The sequence below is a fragment of the Elephas maximus genome, chromosome 13 (assembly GCF_024166365.1).
Source record: "Elephas maximus indicus isolate mEleMax1 chromosome 13, mEleMax1 primary haplotype, whole genome shotgun sequence".
NCBI classification, from domain to species: Eukaryota; Metazoa; Chordata; class Mammalia; order Proboscidea; family Elephantidae; genus Elephas; species Elephas maximus.
The window spans coordinates 46802586-46824713 of NC_064831.1; the positions used below are offsets into that span (position 1 = coordinate 46802586).

At 38.0% G+C, this 22128-nt stretch overlaps 1 protein-coding gene across 12 annotated transcripts in view; it reads right to left on the bottom strand.

Moving 5' to 3' along the window:
• ZNF280D (zinc finger protein 280D) overlaps positions 1-22128 on the bottom strand; it is a 116688-nt gene that overhangs the window by 43581 nt on the left and 50979 nt on the right. For all 12 annotated transcript variants that reach the window (XM_049905201.1, XM_049905200.1, XM_049905198.1 and 9 more), the window contains 5 exons: positions 13574-13797; positions 9866-10023; positions 9110-9210; positions 7817-7963; positions 823-957 (listed from right to left, as the gene is read on the bottom strand). In XM_049905201.1, the coding sequence (XP_049761158.1) occupies positions 823-957; positions 7817-7963; positions 9110-9210; positions 9866-10023; positions 13574-13797 (765 nt within the window). The remainder of the gene's footprint in view (positions 1-822; positions 958-7816; positions 7964-9109; positions 9211-9865; positions 10024-13573; positions 13798-22128) is intronic.

The window sequence follows — 22128 nt, forward strand, 5'->3', positions numbered from 1 at the left end:
GCATTGCAGGGAAGGATACTGGACAGCTTCTCTCGCTCTAGGTCTTCAGAGCATGCTTTATACTGTTTAGTTAAGTCAAATAACAGACATACCCACATTCAAAGGTAAGTACCCAAAGCCAAATATAAATGTTTTGGGGATTATTTCACTTTGGATAATCCATGCCTCTGTTTCCCTCCAATGGAGCAAAGATTCAAGAGCTGACTGTATATGAAGAAGTCAGAGAAAACAGATGTACATAAGGCAAACAGGGAAAAGAAAATTACAATCATCAGTATGCACTCAGACATGTGTTTGCTCACTTAAAACACAATGCTATCCAGCCGGTGAACTTGCTTCTCTGAGAGCACACTCAGTAATATCAGCTTCAACAAACATCTGAGAACCTATGGCATTCTAGGCATACCTACGGCATACCAATAATGGGGATTCGAAGATAAATAAAACGTGGTTCTTGATCTCAAATCCCTTACAGTCTAGCAGATAAAACAGACATATACACTGCCAACTGGAATAGCTCAAAAACAGCCTGTATGATACCTACTAGCTCAGACAACAGCTCATCTAGGTGCACTTTTTACAAAGGAGTACCACTCCAACATACGACACACACTGAGCACACAACAATGGGCACAAGTTATTTCTTTCAAAGCTTAAGAATAGTAGAACCTAAAATGGTAGGTTAAGAATGGTAAAAGCCTAACAAGTCATAATAACAATCACAAGTCAACTTTTAAAATATTATATTCAATAAATAAACCAGGCAGGAGTTAATTTCTATTGCCATACAAAAAATTAAAATACAACAAATTTAACACTCACTTTTGTTCCAGGAGGCAACCCTTCTAGCTGTTTAGGTTTCATGAATGTTCGATGGTGCTGAGTCTTATGGTCCATTTTCTCCTTGCATGTCAGAAACTGCAGTCTGCATTTTGTGCAACGATGTATTCCTTTTTTCTGTTTAGAAAACGAAAGAAGGGGAAATTTTTCTACAACTACAAATCTTGTGACTTGAAACTGCTCTCAATTCGAAAGATACCTAAATAATTCTAAAACCAGTATTTTGACCTTTCCCATCATAAATAATAGCAAAGTATTATTTCATTCATTTCTAAAAACACTGCCTGCATTAATATTTGGGTTTCGAAATGATGTATTACATCTAGGAATTGAACATTGTCAGTAGGTTCTAATGAAAGTTCTATCAATTGTGAGATAGAACAGATGCACCTACCGTTCCCTCAGCTGGACTCAAGTCGTGGACATCTCTCTCATGCGTATATGCATCTCCGTGTGCGAAGAGTGATGACAATATATTACAATTTTTTCCTCTTGTTACTTGCCTTCAAGTTGGCCCCCAATTTGTGGTGACCCCAGGTACAATGGAATGAAATGTTGCCTGCTTCTGCACCATCCCCATGACTGGTTGTGTACTGGACTGTTGGGATTCATATGGTTTTTATTGGGTGGTTTTTAGAAGTAGATCACCAGGCCTGTCTTCCTAGGCCATCTTAGTGTGGAAGCCCCTCTAAAATCTGTTCAGCATCACAGCAACCTGCAAGCCTCCACTGACAGATGGGGGTGGCTGTGCATGAGGTACGTTGGCTGGGAATCAAACCTGGGTCTCCCACACGGAAGGAGAGAACTCTACCACTGAACCACCAACATCTCACTAGTACATTTTTAACATGACATTTAACCAAAGAAACAACGATCTGTTTGAAGAGGTCAGAAATGACTGTGTTAAACTTTCTGACAAGCACATTATATTGTTTGGGACGTTGGAGAGCTTTTCAAGGCTAATTCTGATTACACCTACTCCATACACTTATCGACTACTGCCTTTCGCATTACGACATTCTCATTATCCGCCTTTTGCATTTATGACAATAGTAACAAATCTACAAACAGATTCTTTTGCTTATTAACGAGGCAGTAGGCATGGTAGCAATGGCTGGGGAGCATCACCTCTCTTGAGGAGGGTCTCCAAACGGCCTCTGGGAAGCTAGGCTGTGCTGCTCCATGCCCTGAGCCTCCGTGACTCGCCAGGCCCAGAAGGCAGAGTAGGCTCCTAGATCATGAACGCAGGGGTGGGAGTGGAGCCCTGGAAGTAGGAAGGTGAAGCAGTTAAGCCATGGACGCTCCAGTCACACAGCCCGGTTTTATCCAGCTTTGTCTCCTCCAAGCCTCCTGCTTTGCAGAGGAATAATCCATAACTGGACTCATCACAGTGATGAGCACATCAGTAAATCTTAGCTGTTATTACTTCTATGATCATATTTTCTTTAAAAAAAAAAAAAAAAATCTGACCAATGGATGGTGTGAAAAGATTAAAAAAAAAAAACTGATTTTTTTCCTGATGCCAACTTTCCCATGATGACCTGGTCTTTGGAACTTAACCATGTCAGTAAGTGAGGTGTGGGTGTGTATCTCATTTCCGCCATGAGATCTAACTCCAGTGTGAAATCTAACTCTGTGGCAGAGCAGCAAAAACTTGGCTCTGAAGTCAAATTTTAACTTCACAATTTATTAGATAATGTGACACTGGCTATGTTACTTCTCTAAAGCTTTGTTTCCTCATCTATAAAGGTGACATAAAAATATACCTGCTTTGTAGGGTGATTGTGAGGATTAAACACAATAATGATAATAATACATGTGAAGCAACAATGGCTGCCATAAGGTAAGTGATTAGTATACAGTGACTGCCTATCATTCTTATGAAAGAAGAACATCTAATGAACATAATTAGAACAGATGAAGTCGCTTTCATCATTCCTTAAAAGTCATACAAACTGGGGGTTAGTTCTAAAATCAACTAAAGACATAATAATATAATCTTTATTAAGGAAAAGTTACAACTGAAATCTTCAAAGATAATAAAAATGATCAGTACTACCCAAAGCAATCTACAAATATAATGCAATCCCAATCCAAATTCTAACAACATTCTTTAATGAGATGGAAAAACTAATCAACTTCATATGGAAAGTAAAGACCCCCAGATAAGCAAAGCATTACTGAAGAAGATGAACAAAGTAGTAGGCTTCACACTCCCAATCTCAGAACCTATTAACTATACAGCCACGGTAGTAAAAAAGCCAGCTAGTGGTACGACAGACACATAGACGAAGGGAACAGAACTGAGAACCCAGCAGTAAATCCATCCACCTATGGACAGCTGAAACAAGATTCGCACCTCACACCATACACAAAAGCTAACTCAAAGTGGATCAGACACCTAAATATAAAACCTAAGACTATAAAGATCATGAAAGATAAGTCAGGGACAACACTAGGGGCCCTAATATACGGCATATATAGAATACCAAACATAACTAAAAATGCACAAATGTCAGAAAATAAACTAGATAGCTGGGAGCTCCTAAAAATTAAACATTTATGCTCAACAAGAGGCTTTGCCAAGAGTAAAAAGAACCTACAGACTAGGAAACAATTTTTGGCTACAATATATCCAACAAGGGTTTAATCTCTAAAATTCATAGAAAACTTCAACACCTCAACAACAGAAAGACAAACAATCCAATTAAAAAACGGGCAAAGGACATGAACAGACAATTCACCAAAGAAGACATTCAGGTGGCTAACAAATATAGGCACCTCTCAATCATTAGCTGTTAGAGAGATGCAAACCACAGCTATGATGAAATATTATCTCGTCCTGGCAATAATGGCACTGATTTAAAAAAAAAAAAAGAGACAATAACAAATGCTGAAGAGGTTGTGGGGAGATTAAAACTCTTATGCACAGCTGATGGGAATGTAAAATGATACAACCACTATGGTAAATGGTATAACGTTTTCCTTAAAAAACATAGAAATAAAATTACCATATGATCCAGCAATCCCACTCCTAGGTAGGTATACATCCTAGAGAAATAAGACCTGCTAACACAAACAGACATATGCATACCCATGTTCACTGCAGCATCATTCGCAATAGCAAAGATGGAAACAAGCTAAATACCCATCAATGGATGAATGGATAAACAAACTGTGATACATACACACAATGGAATACTACGCAATGACAAAGAGTAATGATGAATTCATGAAACATCTCACAACATGAATGGATCTGGAAGTCAAACCCCTGAGTGAAATGAGTCAATCACAAAAGGACAAATATTTAATGAGACCACTATCGTAAAAAGTCAAGAATAGGTTTATACACAGAAAGAAACATTCTTTGATGGTCAGCAGGGCTGGGAAAGAGGGAGAATCACTAACTAGATAGCAGAGACAAGCATTAATTCTGGTGAAGAGAAAGTCTGTACACAATATGGGGGAAGCGAGCACAGCGTGACCAAGGCAAAGGAAAACAATGAGAGGCATTCAAGAATAACAGACAACTACAGTAAACACTGTGACATGTACAGTCCTGCAGCAACAGGAATAACAAAGAATTCTGAGTAGACACACAGGCTAATACACCAAACCACCAAATCCATTGCTGTCAAGTTGATTCTGACTCACAGCGAACCTACAGGACAGAGCAGAACTGCCCCATAGTTTCCAAAGAGCAGCTGGTGGATTTGAACGGCTGACCTCTTGATTAGCTGCCTGAGCTGTTAACCACTGCGCCACCAGGGCTCCACAGGCTCATACGTATGTGAAATGGGTGAGGGAGGTCATATGAGAGCACACTCATCTACATATATAGGCATGCTTGAGAAAACTTCTAGACACATACTTGTAAATGCTGCATGTACACTCATAATAGAGCACAAAGGGGCACAGTTATAGAAACTACTTAGACATCCTACTTAGACACCGGGACTGAAATACTAGATTTGAAGGCTAAAGACCACAGTCTCAGGAGACACCTAAGTCACCTGGTAAAACACTTCATAAAGACAATGTTCTACATCCTAGCCTGGTGAGTAGCACCTGGGGTCTTAAAAGCTTATGAGCAGCCACCTAAAAAGCCAACTATTGATTGGTTTCTTCCTGCCTGGAGCAAAGGAGAACGAAGAAAACTGAAGTCTCAAGGAAGCAATTAGTCCAAAGGACTAATGGTCCACATGAACCTCAGCCTCCGCTAACCTGAAACCAGAAGAACTAGATGGTGCCCAGCTACCACTTCTTACCGCAAGAAAAGGTACTGCAATAGAAGGTCCTGGTTAGAATGGGTAAAAATATAGAACAAAATTCAAACTAAAAAAAAAAAAGAAAAGACCAGATTTATTGGTTTGAAAGCGGCTGTAGGAACCCCCAAGACTACTGCCCTAAGACAACTTTAAACTCAAGACACTGCTGGAGGCCACCTTTCAGCCAAACAATAGACGGGCCTATAAAATAAACAGTAACACTCATAAAGAACGTGCGCCTTAGAAAAATTAACTATATGAGACCAAAAAGGCAACATTTGCCAAAAACCAAAGATGAGAGGGCAGAGAGGGACAGGGAAACCGGACTAACAGAAACAAACCCAGGGAGGAAATGGGGAGAGTGCTGACACACTGTGGGGATTGCAACCAACATCATGGAACAATTTCTGCAAGAGTCACTGCTTGGAAACTAATTTGCCATGTAACTTTCAACTAAAGCACAATAAAATGTTAAAAAGAAAAAGTATAAAATGAGCTACAGATGTGACAATTCTTATTGTCTAATGTCACACTGCCAATGTCACTGCAATTACCAGTTTATAATTTCTGTTCAGCTACAGTTTCCTAAGCCAACTTAAAACACCAGTTGCTGTGGAGTCGACTGCAGCTCGTGGCAACTGCATGTGTGTCAGAGTACAACTGTGCTCCGCAAGGTTTTCAGTGACTGCTTTTTAGAAGTGGACTGCCAGCCCTTTCTTCTGAGGCACTTCTGGGTGGGCTTGAACCTCCAACCTCTCGGTTAGTAGCCAAGCGCATTACTGTTTGCACCATCCAGTCTTCTGTAAATAATTAAGCCAACTGTAAATACCCTGAAGGATGCCTGATGATCCTTCTTATTACTAGATCATTCCCCCGTTCCTGCTGGCTGATACTTCCTACGTACTCTAAACAAACAAGAAATAAAACTGGGTCTCCACAGCAAGTGAAACACACAGCTCAGGGTATGAAGGCTGACTATAGACCACGCAGCCCACACAGTGGACCCACACATGTCTCTCATACTTGTCTTTCTCCCCACATCCACGCCTTACCCTGAGCTTAGCAAAGCACAGGAGAAAGAGCATGTTTGTAAAAGTCCCATAATACAACAGTCAGCTCCTGCTTTATATACTTCTTTTTCCCTTTCAAAATTACGGGTTAAAGATGAAATACAGAATATCAAGAAGAGTGTTTTCCACACTCTGTTCCTCAAGAAATGTTAATAGGTATTGTGCAAATAAAGGGTTCCATGATCAAATCAGTTTGGCCAACAACACATACTATAACCCTTCCTTGGAGGTTTATAGTGTTCATTAGCCTATTAAATGCTCTGAGGAATCCTGTTCTAAAAACAATTAAAACTGTTATAATTCTGTAAATCCAGAGCCTTTACCAAATTTATCAGAAACACACATAGGCAAATGCCCACCGAAACCTGGTGGAATATTTGTGGGGAAACCTTGGAACAGAAAGATCTTGTGAAGCTTCTCAAGGATGGGCGGCATTCCCATCCCAACAGAGGTGACCCCAAAATTATTCAGAAATTTGACTTTTTATGAGTTTTTCTAATAAGCCAGCACAGTTGATTTCATGATTGCCTAATGACTGGAACTGAAAGAAATGCGTGCACAAGAGCTGAATAAACTGGTGTGCTGATTTAACCATTAATAAGAGAATGTATGGAGCTGATTCATGAAGTGGCAAAACTTGATGATGAGAGTCAAACCAAAAAAAACCAAACCTGTTGCCCTCAAGTCAGCTCCGAGTCATTGCAACCCCACAGGACAGAGTAGAATTGCCCCCAGAGGGTTTTCAAGGCTATAATCTTTAGGGAAGCAGACTGCCACATCTTTCTCTCACAGAGCAGCTAGTGGGTTCGAACTGCCAACCTTTTGGTTAGCAGCCAAGTGCTTAACCACTGTGCCACCAGGGTCTCTTGACTGCAAGATCAGATTTAGTAAATCCACTGACTTGGTTTTGGCAAAGGCACTGTTTCACCAAAGTTTTCAGCTCAAACAAAGGATGGCTTAATTGTTTCTGGAGAAGAACCAGTGAGCCTAGTAAGAGGGTTCCAGGGAAGGGGACAAGTGCTAACACTGCAGTCCTAGAAATTATGCGGCATAACTGGCAGAAGTCATCCAGGAAACAAGTTATAATCTAAGTACTGCTCTCTGGCAGACTTCACATGTCTGGCAATAGGTATAATTACTCTTTCCTTTGCCACTGGCAGCTATAAAAGACCACTCTGGTCAATGGTGAAAGCAACATGTCTTCTCATAGTAATAATGGAGCTAGAAAGTGGAAACAGAGTTTGAAGAAAGAGGAAAACAAGATTACCTTCCACAATGTAAACTCATCTTGTCCTCTGCTCTTCCTAACTACCTTCAAATTTATTCCCATACCTACCCTGGGGCCTGGAATCTTCTGGATATTCCACTTATCTTCCCCTTTTTTTCTTCTCAACCCTAGGGTTCCTATTTCTAGCTATCTTCCAGAATGTTCATTATCTACAAGCTTTACCATCAACAGAAATCAAGTAAGGAAAAGAACTGGAAGTTTCACAAGTAATTTAGCATAAACTGAAAATGAATAATGTTATTCACAGCAGCTTTACTTTCCTTGCAGAACAAATCAAACCAATGTTCCAAGTCATAATCAGTCTTTTTGCTAAGAAACATAAACAAATAAAAACTGGTGAGTCTCACCTGGTGCTTCATGTAATGATGCATATAGGGTGTTGCAATTTTAATAACTTTGAGGCAAAAAGGACAAAGCAAGTTTTTAGTGTTTTCATGGGACGTTCTAAAATGAGCTTCGACATCAGAAAACGATGAAGATCTGTAATTGCAAACCTAGAATATGAAGAAGGTTTCGTTTAGCTTGAAAATATTATGTAACTGATATGCAATTACGAAACAGCAATGATGGGTCATTTGTTTAGAAGGGCATTATGTATTATTAATTCAGCTCTGATGTCTACACAACCAAGAAACCCATTACTATAAGCACCAAATACAATCCTTGAGACAGAAAAGTTACCTTTCAAAGTTTAGGGATGCTTCCCAGAACGTAACTAAACTTCCTTCTTTTATTCAGATCTATCAGCTCTTGTACTGACTTAAATTTTCAAGCTCTAACAATTCTTTTTCTATCAAGTTTTTTCTGTTTTATAAAACACAGTGTTCTCTTTTAAATTTTAAATGGCCTTCAGGCTACAGTAGTGGCAATTTGTCCTTATCTTGCTTTCTTATTCCTTCAAATTATGAAAATACACTAATCCCAAAGCATTTGGTTGGGTGCTCTATAACTACCAACATCTCCTGTTTCCCTGGTATACCTGCATTCTTCCCTATCTGGTATGATAAATCCATGTACTTGTCTTTCTCCAGCAGGGCTTTTCCTTGTCCAGTAGAAGGATCAGCAAACAGCCTGTGGACCAAACCCAGCCTGCTGCCATCCCAAGCTGCCATGCATGAGTTACACCAAACCCAGCCTGCTGTCATCCCGAGATGCCATGCATGAGTTACACCAAACCCAGCCTGCTGCCATCCCGAGCTGCCATGCATGAGTTACACCAAACCCAGTCTGCTGCCATCCCGAGATGCCATGTATGAGTTAAACCAAGAGAGTTTCTACTAGCAAATCGTTCACAAGAGGGACTTCTTTATAAGTAACCGATTTTAAGCAGTTAAAAAAATTAAAAGAAGAATATTTCACGAGACATGAAATTTATACGAAATTCAGATTTCAGGGTCCACAAATAAAGTTTAATTGGAACACAGCCACATCCATTCGTTTACAGATTGTCTATGGCTGCCACTGGATTACACCAGTAGAGCTGAGCAGCCCCAACAGGGACTGACTGATGCTCATACCCTTGAATATTTACTACCTAATCATTTACAGAAAAAAATGTGCCGACCCTCATCTAACAGGTTTAAATCTCATAACCACAAAAACGAACAAATACTTTAGTACACGATAAAATGTGTGGGTACCTGGCAAATATACGGCATCTCACCAGGTTTATGATTGTCCTTCATATGTTGTAAAAGAACATGTTCTGTTTCAAATGATAATTCACAGATTTTACAAATGGCTGAAAGTGGGGAAAAAAGACATTACACTATTTTAAGATGTACACATAAAAAATTCCTTGACACATCCACATCAACAACAGTAAGAGCAGTAATGGTGGTGGTGCTGCTTACCACTTCCAAGGTTGTTAATTCTGTGCCCTGCACAGCTCTAAGCACTTACAATTATTCATTAATTCTCCTAACACTACGAGAAAGGTTCTACTCTTATCCTGGTTGTTCAAATATGAAATAAGCTGCCTGGGATCACACAGCTGTGGTAAAATGGAGATCTGGCATTTGAACCCAAGCTGTCTAGCTCCAAAATCTGTAATTTTAACTACCTGTGTTGTTACTCTTCTTATAGAAGTTAAAACGAAGGTCACTGGTTCCACATTGGAAAACCATGGAATCTGAGGTTTCTAATTGAGTTCCCCACATAAAATGCACAGGTTATGCCAAGAGAGCTTCCACAAATGGAATATTGACAAGAGGGACTTCAATTTCAGTTAACTAATTTTATTTAAAAATTTACAAAAGTTAAAACTTAACTTTTCCAATTAGCCCTCTAATTCCAAAGTCTATTTCTTATTTTTCTATCAGAATTCTTAAGGTTTTCTCTCAGTTCAGATTATCAAAATCAATAATACTTAACAATTAAATCAATCTGTAACTTACTAGAAAACTCATGGGGCGTGTGTGTGCTTTCAATGTGGCACTGGAGCTGGAACGGTGTGGGAAACTGTCGGTAGCAGTGCTGGCAGGTGGTGTGGTTTTCCCAGCTCTCACTGCTCTGCTTCTCAAGCTCCAAATGGTGCTTCATGTGGTTCATAAACCTATAGGTGATTGTCAACAGGTGCAAAAATTCAGATTTAAAAACACAGTTGTCTCACATGGAAGTATCTTAACGTAAATCTTAAAAATTCAGTTGTATTACTCAAAATAAATCCTCCAAAGCCTTACAACCCTCTAGAAAACTGTGCACTTTAAGTAATCACTTCATTAAGTTGCTAAGTAAATAAATATCTCATCTTTGTTTTAAAATTCAATAATGTAATTAATGTGAAATATCACTAGCTCTTTATCATTATTTCAGAGTATTAAATTTTTGGGGGGGGTAAAGAAAAAACAGCAGTCTTCTTTTCCATACATGAAATACTATTTACATTTTAAAATAAACCACTGAAAGGAAGAAAACTGTACCACCACCAGCAGCTACAGAGTCAGAGAGAAATCTTTTAAGGCCTCGAACATATACAATAGGTTCCAGCTGCTTAAAAGACAAATTACTGGTATTTTTACTTGTGTCTTGGTTTCTGAATGCATGTAATAGCAATTTTAATGCCTACGATTACAAGAACCTTTTGTTTTATTTAATGATACTGGTTTACTGTTAGAACAGACTGCTCATTTTAACTTGCAAACTGTGCCCTTTGTAGGCAACGTCCATTTTTCAGTTTTACATTCTGCTATTTCAGCTTCCCTAAAAAGGCTTCTTATGAGCAGGAACTATGACCTTCAATGGCAGAGAGTGCAATATAAATGGGAATACCTATTTAAAAGAGCTTACTGAAGCTTTTTTGCTCAATTTGAAAGTAAAGTTATTCAATCAAAACAACAATTTTTCGACTAGGTCAACTATTAACAATAATTCATTGAGTCCCTAAAGGAAACAATCTTGAAACTAAGTGATAATGTCTTCAGTATGGATATCAATCACTAAAAAGCTTAAAACATTTGTCTTTTTCAGATACCTACGCTACTATTCTTTAGAGCTGATTATGGCACACCTTAAAATATCTTTTTCCCTCCTGTAGTTTTAACACAAAAACCTAAAGAGAATCCTACCAGTAGCCAGTTGCCATCGAGCTGATTCGAACTCAAGGTGACCCCACGTGTGTCAGGATAGAACTGTGCTCCATAGGGTTTTCAATAGCTAATTTTTCAGAAATAGACTGCCAGGCCTTTCTTCTGAGGTCCCTCTGGGTGGACTCAAACCTCCAACCTTTCAATTAGCAGCCAAGCACGTTAACCATTTGCACCACCCAGAGAGTCCATAGAAAATCCTAGTCTTGGCTAAATATTTACATACAGAGAAAAGATCATGAGCCATTAAACTTAAGAGCTCACAACTTTTAACCTAAAATATACCTGTATAAAACAATCTCATCCAACTAGCTATCTCTCAGTTATTATATGAGTCCCTTAGGAGGTTATACTTCTCAAACAAGTAGATGGAAATTGGGGAGGAAAAAAACAAAGCAAATCTCTTGGAAGGATGCTCACAAAACAAAAGAATGCTGTTTTTGGTGACAATCAGTGTAGGAAAAAAACCTCACCATACCACAATTTGTTGACAAGACAGAGTGGAAATCTTGAGCTATCAGTTTCTTACCGTCCTCTAAAACCATCAGTTTGCCATCCTAGTTTTCACTGTGAAGGTAATATATTATTTAACAAATATAATGGCTTTGGTTATCTAGTGTTTACCATTAAGGTTACATTGACTAAATAATCAATCTTTCCAAAAGTGCTCAATTTCTAGATGTTATCAAACACAGTTTGCTTAAAATTTCCAGATATTCTGATACTCTAGAAATATGTAACCAGTCTTCTGAAATAATAATAAAAAAGGAAATTATTTTCATGTTTAATATCAAATGAGCTAATCTTAAAGGAAAAGTTAAAAAGACTGCGGAAATAACTTCTAATATCATCTGTAAAACATTTATGTATAAATCAGTGAACCACTTTTCTGCGCCATTAATGTTTACTAACACAACCTTCTGATGTGATTTTATATTTTACTATTAAAATGGTAAGAATATGGAAAAGGTGTCAGAGTTCTATTATAACAGCGTTTCAGCGTTATATGCCAAAGCACAATTTCCTTTCTTTTAAGCTACTGGGACCATTAGCTATCGACAGCTGTTAAGGCTTGATAAAAACCCTGTGCCATCGAGTTGATTCTGACTCACAGAGGTAAAGAAATGTGACAACTCACATAAAATATGTAGAAGCACTCTGAAAACTATAAAGCACCACCCTAGACATAATATTCATAATTGTTAAAGGTTTATATTATGGTGTATTTCAGTGTTCTTCTATGTACTTCCTTTTGGCCCCAAGAACTCACAGTAAAATAAAAAAAAGGTTAAGCCCCAAAGTAACCTATAGATGCTTAAGAATGTTAATTACAAATGATAGTTATCAAGGGTAAACATAAAAAGACCTATGTATGTGTGTGTGTATATATGTACATATATATCTGTATATCCCAGCTAACTACAGTACAGCGATGCCTGCAACTATGAAATTCATCAAGAAAATCAGATAGCTTGAAGGAAGGATGCTGTTGTTAGCTGCTGTCAAGTCAATTCACTCATGTGTTATAGAGCAGAACTGCTCCATAGGGTTTTCTTGGCTGTAATTTTAACAGAAGCAGATTGCCAGGCCTATCTTCCACGGCACTACTGGATGAAGAAAATCAGACAGTTCTATGGAAGGATAAATAGGTAGGCAGTAAGACAAGTACAGTAAAAATGTTAATGACAGAATCAAGATGGTAAGTATGAAAAGTTATTTATGTAAAATATTCTCAACTTTGCTGAATATTTGAAAATTTTTACAATAAAATTGTAGAAAAATAACCTTATCCAATACAAATGTCAGGCCATATAACCACTGAAAAATATCAATCGATATGTCATATTTCTTTGTCCTTGTTACCAGCTCACCTAGGCGGATTGTTACAAAATATGCCACATTACTTCAAGATTACAAAGTACCAGTTCCTAAAATTTAAAGCATACATGTACATGGCCTGAAAAAATTCCATGGAATTAAAGCTCCACCTTTTAAATGTGTTAAATTTTAAAAATCAAAGCAGGCATGTTTCCTAGAACTGGTACTTCTCTAAAAAAGATTACCAGAAAAGATCACTTTCTGTACAAGGTAAATGATCTAAAAACTATAAATATGAATTGAAAGAATTAAAAGGTAGGTAAGATTAGTATGGAGAAGGTCAAACTGGATAAAACGTAAAGAAATTTTTTTTTGGTGAAGAAATTTCAAAAGAAACTAGAAAAAAAAAAAAAACCTCATGAAAATTCCTAGATCACTGATAATACACAGAAAAGAAGTTAATTTTCCCTTAAGTTAAAATAAGCTTTGTTCTTTCCGAAGCTCCCTGAAAGAAAGTAGACTCATGAGTCAAAATTCTAAAATACAAGAAAGGATAAAAGCTTTTCAACAAGAGAATCAGCCTTTGTTCTTAGCAGAAAATGTTAAAATCGCTTACGTAGGACAGCACAAGATAAAAGATACAGCATTTATATCTACCGCATTCTAACTTTCAAATAGAAATAAAAACAAGTATTTACATACCTAATATTATTTTTAAGAACTTTCAAGCAACTGAAGCATTTAAAGGTTGTGTGAGTCTTCTGTTCTTCCTGGACATCTCCTTCATGTTTTCCATAATAAAAGTCATTAACTAACATGATCAATTTTCCTTTCTCTGAATCAATAGTCTTATTTTTATTTGTTGTACTTGAAAAATCTGTTTTAGCCAGTCCCAAAAAGTTATTTATCATGTCTGGACAACAATACTGAAAGAGAAAAAAGTAGAAGTCTTATTTATCTCTTGAAAAGTTAGATGATTCAGTGTTTACAACTAAGGCCAGACCATGTTAACTATGCTCGGTAATGTATCTGGAAAAATATTCACCAAAAAGTTGTGGTGAATACATATACTCTAAAAAATTCAAACAATATACGCCTATCATTGTAATAAAACAACAACAGCAACAAAAACTAATTCAAAAAGAAAGAAAAAACCTTAAGACCAGGACTGGCTATAGATCTAGCAACTTTTTCCTCACAATTTACCCTTTCAGACATAAATATTTAATAAAAATGTATTCCTTAGCCAAAACCATTCATTCAGGTCCATGTCAAGATACAGAAAGGAAATGTAGTTTTATATGCCATTATGTATATGTTTAATTATCAAATTTCATAAAGCCTAGTTGAAAGTGGACTTTGTGCAGAGCTGACCTGACATTCTCCAGACTCAAGGTGCTAGAAAATACATGGGCCACAAAGAAAGATGCATCCTATTGAAAATGTCAACAGTTAAATCTTGAAATCTAGAATGCCTAAATATTTGAAGGGGAAGTTTACCTCTTGACGAAAATCAAGATGCCATGTAAACTGGTTTTAATGTAGAATACTTTCTTATATGAGCCTTTTTTCCCAACAAGATATAACTAATTCACTTACTATACATAATTTTCAGTTGTTGGATATCTCAGGACAATCTGATGAAGATACACGCATCAGAAACACCAGAAGTGCTTGTTAAAATGCCAATTCCTGGGCTCCACTTCAGGCCAATGTCTAGAGGTAAGGCCCAGGACCATATTTTTAAGAAGCCACCTAGGTAATTCTTTTACAACTTAAACCAATTAATTTAAACTCTTCCTAAATGTGTCGTTAAATAAATTAGTAGCAATGTAAGTTTGACCATCTAAACACAACTCTATTCCATTTGCAAGAAAACAGTATCTACTTCTCTCTGCCACATACAAAATGCTAGCTCACTAGTGAAACTTTCTGTATTACATGGGTCTGCTTTGATCCTAGCACACCTATACTATTTCCTCCAAGGCTGTTTTACACTTTGCTTTTGACAATTCTGAAATCTACAAGGGAAAAAAAGCACAAAAGGAAATTCTAAAATAGATCCAAAAGAAAGAAAAAATAAATATTGAATAAAAATGGGGCTCCCGAAAGTCCCGTAACTTGTGTTTAGGAGTTAAGACTGCACCTATGAGCTAAATTAAGATAAATACACTAGTTCTCTAATATGATCCTCTGTAGCCTACACACAGTTAAAACTGAAACCACAACAAAAAAGACAGATGAGAAGGATTTGGTTATTTACGCTCTAGATTCTTCCTGAGATACAGCATTTAAGAGCACAAACTTAGCAAAGTTAGGCCATTTCTAAAGACTTTTCCTAGGCTAAGTTCCTTCTAAAAAATGCAATTTTTGACTTTAAGGAAAAATGGAGAAAGAAGAATGGCTCCAGGAAATCCCCCAGCACTATCAGAAAAATGCCTGAAAACACATCTGACTACCAGTGATGTGGATCAGCAGCGTCATTCTGACAGACAGAACAACCCATTTTATCTGCAGCTTTCCCACAGGAAAGATTTCAAACAATGGGGAAAAAATTATAACATGCAAAAATTATGTAATATAGAATAGGCCCTCTAAGTAGGCATGTGGATAATTTTACGCATCCAAATGTTAAATCTGGCTTTCAGACGTCAGAAGTCACTCTGAGTCCTATTTGGGACTTGGTTCTTTTTTGATGGCCATGAGTACAGTGGAGTGTGCTGCAAGGTTTATATTCTCCAGGAATGTCTAAGTTGGTACATCTATGAAGGTTAAAGCCTCCTCTAAAATACCCACAAATTATCCATTCGTGCAACCCAGGGGTCTTTATGATACACAAAATAGATGATCAATTTCTTGCTGTTCTTCCATGTTCTTTCTTATCACAGGAAAGTTAAAAAAAAAAAAAAGATCATATTTTAAAAATAAGAACATTCACACCTCATTCACAGTACCTTTAAAACAATATGCCGGATCCTGATAACAGAGCTAAATAATAAACCACTGACGACCAGGAATAAAGAGCAAGGCATAGTGAGCTAGGGTGGGGGTGTTTATTAACAAACAGAGAGAGAGCAAAATATCCTACGGAGAATTTGGGCAAGAAAGCAACTTAAAGGATGAAAACTAAGCTTAAATTTAAGGTTTTATAAAAGGACAAAATAAGCTACGGAGGTCATGGCTGAACTATGGTACAAGATCAACTGGTCATCTTTCATTCAGCCCAAGTAGTTCCCTTTTGGTTGTAGCCATTGACTACAACCCTTGGTTTCCCCTTCATTTCCCTGCCTTAGCATTCTTAGGAGATATGAAGTCCCTTTAATGGCATACACTGTAGTTCGACAAATATCCAACACTATACATGATTCTCATCTTCTCTCCTCCAAGTAGATAGTCCATGTTCTTATACTTTATTTGTAGCCTAAAAAACCAGGTAGGGATTTCAGAGCAAAGGGTGTGGGATGCTATTTTTAAATAGTAAAATAGGACTTACCATATAAACATACTACATAAATCAACACTTTTTTCTTCTTATCCTGAAATTCATTCAAAAGCCACAACAACCCAAATTCCACAAACTCAATTTTCATTGAAACTAAGAGCCAGATAAAACCCACAGACTCTACAGTATATGAAAGCACTATCAAAAATAGCCAAGATCAGGCAGAAGGCATGCAGTTGGAAGCCAACCAAGAAGTCAGAATGACCCAATAAACGACCCAATGGTTGCAGACCTTAGAAAACGCCGGCAAAAATATGCATCCTCGAGGTGACGGACGCTTCCTGAAATGCAAAACTATACCCTTTTTTTGCAAACAAGAAGCAGAGTTAGGGACAGAGAAGCAGAGAATGCAATGCTACATAAGGAATCAGACAAACAAGTCACACCTGCAGGGAGCATTCTGCCTAGTGGCAGCAAAGGCTTGTGTAAAACAGCTAGTAGGTCGATAAGACTACCTTGACAACCCATGCTTCCTGAAAGGCGCCTTGTACAAAAGAGCTGGCCAAAGAAAATCTTACTCACTCAATATTATAGGAATATACATCTAAACAAAAATACTTTAAAGATAAAGAGAAGAAAATAACAACGTAAAATTCAGACAGAAACACTCACCTAAAATATGTTGCCATGGAGCAGATGCAAATGAAAACAGCAGCCAAAATTTCTGCAACAAGTTTTAAAAACTTAATGAAGCAAGGCAAGAAGAACTAGCAAGACAGTAATAAGACGTGAAAGAACAGCAAAATGGAGGGGAAAAGTAGAGGGAAAAAAAAAAATCTGAGCAATAAAGACAAATTAGCAAAGAATACAGAGGTGAACTCAAAGCCTTGAAAACCCTACGGAGCAGTTCTACTCTGCACGCATGGAGTCGCTAGTTGGAATCAACTCAACGGCATTTAACAACAGAAACTGTAAAATAAAACATACAGAAGGTAGTAATAAGAAAAGCAAATAGTACTAAAAATCAAAAGAGAGTTAAAAACGATCAGCAAAAATAAAAAGTGTGTCAGGTAAAAAAAAAAAAAAAAAACAAGTTTGTCAGGTAAAGATCTAAAAACAGATGTAAGAACTTCCTGCCCACTCCCACCCACCCCCATGTCTCCCCAAGAGCAAAACAATTGTGTAGAATATTTTAAAATACAATTCAAGAAAACTGTACTAAAATGAAGACACAAATATACAAGTTGAAAGAACTCAGTGTATGCCAGAGAAGACTGACCCAAAATTTCTAGAACCAAGTCAAGTCCTTGTAAAATTATCAAAAATAAAGAATTGTGTGGACAGCCAAGCAGAAAGGCCAAATCAACTTATAAATGGCAAAAAGTGAGGCTGGCCTCAGATTTCTCAATAGCAACATCCAATACTAGGAAATGGTAGTGACACCAACAAGATTTTGAAAGTAGTATCCAACTTATTTTTATATATGGCCAAATTGTTCCTCAGGAATAGACAACTGTCAAACAGTTCTGAACATGTAAGAACTCACAGAATGATATTCCCAGGCCCTTCTTGAGGAAATTATTAAAGGATAAGCCAAGTGAGAGATAACCAAAGAAACCATGACAAAAAGCCTGGTGGTGAACATTGAATACACTTCCTGTGGGACAGGATTAAAACAAATGTGGAGGTGTGGCTAAAAAAATCCAACATAAATATTATATGCCTTGACAATGGGAATACGATACAACCAACAAATAAAAACTACGAGCGGGGAAAAGAAAATGAATATGAGGTTGAGAAAGTTCACAGATTGTCTCACACATACTAGCAGTGCATCAAGGAGTATCTTTCAGAGCTACCAAATTAAGAAATACAGATATGAGTAAGTTTAACAGTACAAAGGTGAACACCCAGAAAGATACTATCCTGAGAGTAGAGGCAAGAACGGGTTAGAAATAGGAAATGTAAAGCTATTTAATCAGCATTAAAATAAAGAATAGTACAGAATGGCCAAAGGAACAGAATACTACTAGAATTATATAATGTTATAATTTTAAGGATAAAGACAACAAAAATGCAACTTTCCAAGAACTCTAAAGTACATACACACAAAGCAATCACACAGTGAAAGACTTTAAAAAAAAAGGGGGGGGGTGGGTAACAAAAACTGTGACAGAACCAAGACCAAATAAATTTATCATATCAGTGAATATAAATGGGTTTAACTCAACCAATTTTATAAAAACAGATTTTCATATCAGATTATAAAGGAAACGACAACTTTGGTGAAAGCAAGTGGCATACCTAAATCAGAGTGATTCTGAAAAATATAAAACAAAAGGATAAACAAAGAATACCACATGCAGATAGAAACAATAAGAAAGCAAGGGCTGTGAGCCTGATGCCAAAGCAGAATTCAGGCTAGAATGCACTAACGGGAGTTGGTGTGGCTCTTCCACTCCCTCACCAACATCTGATTTTGCCAGCGTTTTGGATCTGAGGCATTCCAGTAGGCTTGTAGTATCATCTCACTGTTTTGATTTGCAATTCCCTAATGACACATGGGGTCTCCATGAGTTAGAATCAACTCTACAGCCACGGTTTTGATTCTAATGACTTAAGGTGTTGAATATTTTTTCATATGCCTACTTGTCATCATTAAACTTTATCTGGTGAAGTTTCTACTCAGATCTTTACACATTTTGCAACTGAGTTGTTTTGTTGTTATTGACATTTAAGAATTCTTTGCATATTTTGGACACAAGTCCTTTATCAGATGTCTTCTGAAAATCTTTCCTCCCTCTGTGGCTTGTTTTCTTCTCTGAACAGTATCTTTTGGAAAGCAGAAGTTTTTAATTTTAATGAAATCCAACATACCATTTTTTTTTTCTTTTATAGATTGTGCTTTTGGTGCTGTATCTAAAAAGTCATCACCAAACCCAAGGTCACTCAGATTTTTCTACCGTGTTATCTTCTAAAATATATATGGTTTCACATCCTACATTTAGATTTATGATCCATTTCGAGTTAATTTTTGTGAAGTATGTAAGCTCTATGTCTAGATTCAAGGAGCCCTGATGGCACAGTGGTTAAGCACTTAGCTGCTAACTGAAAGGTTGGTGGTTTGAATTCACCAGCCACTATGTGGGAGAAAAGACCTGGCAAGCTACTCCCATAGAGATTTCAGCCTAGGAAACCCTGCTGGCAAGTTTTACTCTGTCCTATAGGGTTGCTATGAGTCAGAATCGACTCAATGGCACTAACAAGTCTACATTCATTTTTTTTTTTTGCATGTGGATATCCACTTCTAGCATCATTTGCTGAAAAGACTATTCTTTCTCCCTTAAATTGCCTTTGCTCCTTTGTCGAAATCAGCTGACTATTTTTCAGTGGGTCTCTTCCTAGGTTCTCTATTCTGTTCCACTGATCTATTTCGTTTTTCACCAATGGCACACTGTCTTGATCACTGTAGCTTTATAGGAAGCCTTGAAATGCGGTAGTGTCTGTCTGCCAACTCTGTTCTTCTTAACTATTATTGACTATACCAGGTCTTCTGCCTTTCCATGTAAATCAGCTTGTCGATCATGAAATAACTTGCTGAGATTTTAACAAGGATTGTGTTGAATCTATAGATCAAGTCGTAAAGAATAAATGTCTTAATATCCATGAACATGGAATCTCTCCATTTATTTAGATCCTCTTTGATTTCTTTCATCAGAGTTTTGTAGTTATCCCCGAATACGTAATCTTGTACATATTTTGTTACATTTATACCTAAGTATTTCATTATTTTTGGTGCTGATATACATGGTGTTATGTGTTTTTAACTTCAGATCTCAACTGTTCATTGATGGCATATAGAAAAGCAATTGCATACACTCTCCAACAAGGAAAAAAATGGCAGGAACTTGGGCTTTATTCAGTTATGCCAATGAATTGGCTATAAATCAATAATAAAAAAAAATCAATCGCTAATAGCTTTGTAAGGATTAAATAATATATTTAAATCTTAGAGGTGCATCTGGCATGTGGTCTCAGATCAAGAAATTGTTAACATTGTAGCACATCTGACTTATGCTTTAAATATTTCATTGAAACAAAACATTATTTTCGTGACACAGTCATCTTCTATTTATCCATATTAACAGCAAAACATCACACACTAGGGCTAGGCCAAGATGGCAAAGCAGTCAGATACCTCCTGTGGTCCCTCTTGTAACAAAGACCCGAAAAAACAAGTGAAATCAATTATATATGACAATCTTGGAGCCCCGAACATCAAAGACAAAGTTGAGAAATCAAATTGCGTGGCGGGGGAGGGAGAGATGGTTCAGACGCAGCAAGGAGTTGCCAGAACTGACCTGGCTGGCTCTGGCACCCTGCAGGCTGGATTGGCTGAAGCATGCAGGGTGAGGCAAACAGTGGCACTCGGGTTGCGTTTTCCACATCGAGAGAGACGAGCAACAGAGAATCTGCTCAAGCCTCCAGAATCAGGAAGAAGTAGCATTCAATTGGCCAAAGACAAGTACAAACGTCTGAACTACTGAGCTGATCAAAAAAACCCTTCCCCCATTTGGGAAGTACCTCTCTCCCATTTACCTGCCTTCCTCCTTGCTCTGCTCCAGGTCCTGGTCTGGCTTCAGTGACTGCTGCACCCCCTCGGCCAGAAGTAGGACCTGTCGTGCGCCCTGAGCCATTCTCCTGGCTTTGGCGAGGGAAAAAATAATCTGCCAGCTCCTCTAAGTTGCAAACTCAGGGCAGGCATAGCCCCTTGGCTAATGCACAGGCATAAGGGGTCCACGGATGTTCAACGACTTTCATACCTGCATAGACCTGTGTGGGCCCATTTCAACAGCGTAGGCCCTCCTTAGCACAGTACAACAGGGTATATACCTGCAGTCTAACTTCAACTGTTTCAGCTATATGGTAGAGGGCAGGTTCATGACATTTGAAACCGTTCTGACCATTAAACTGGGTCCTAATCCACATCAAGGTCCTGAGAAATGGTGGCTCCACCCACTTCACCTAGCCACCTGCAAAAGGGATCCAAGAATAAGGGTACCTCCCAGTTCTCACAGCCAACAGCACTGGGTGCCCATAATGTGGCTGAAAAACCCACCCACCTACATGCTCTAGGGAACAGGGACATGCCTTCTGCCCAGACACTGAGAGGCAGCTGTCAACCCCTTGCCTTGGTCAGCACATGACCCCCTACTGCAGCCAGGTGCCTGTGCCTACTCCGATCACCCTTGTCTGTCTAAGATGGTAGGTGAGAGCCTGTAGCACACACTCAGTAACCCGATGACCTGGACACCTGGGCTAAATCCACACAAGAAAAGTAAACGGACTCCTGGGCTCACATACCTAGTAACAGGTCTAACCACCAGATTACAGGATGTGAAAGCTTCAAAGACGCCAACAATCAAACTAGATCACATGACCAGCCTATTTGGGCATATCAGTACAAAACAAGGGGCTAGGACACAGTAATCAAAAATGAAGTAAAAACAATAACTTATTGATGGCTCAGAGACAACAGTCAATATCAAATCACATAAAGAGGCAGACCGTGATGGCGTCAATAAGACACCAAAACAAAGAACCAAGAAACATTCCGGAGGGAGACAACTTCGTGAAATTACCAGAGACAGAATTCAAAAGATTAATATACAGAGCTCTTCAATAGATCAGGCAAAATGCAGAAACTGCCAAGGAATGCACAGACAAAGCAAAAAAGAAACTTAAGGAGGTTAGACAACAGCATAATGACAGATTTAACAGGCTGCAAGGATCCACAGAGAAACAGCAAACAAAT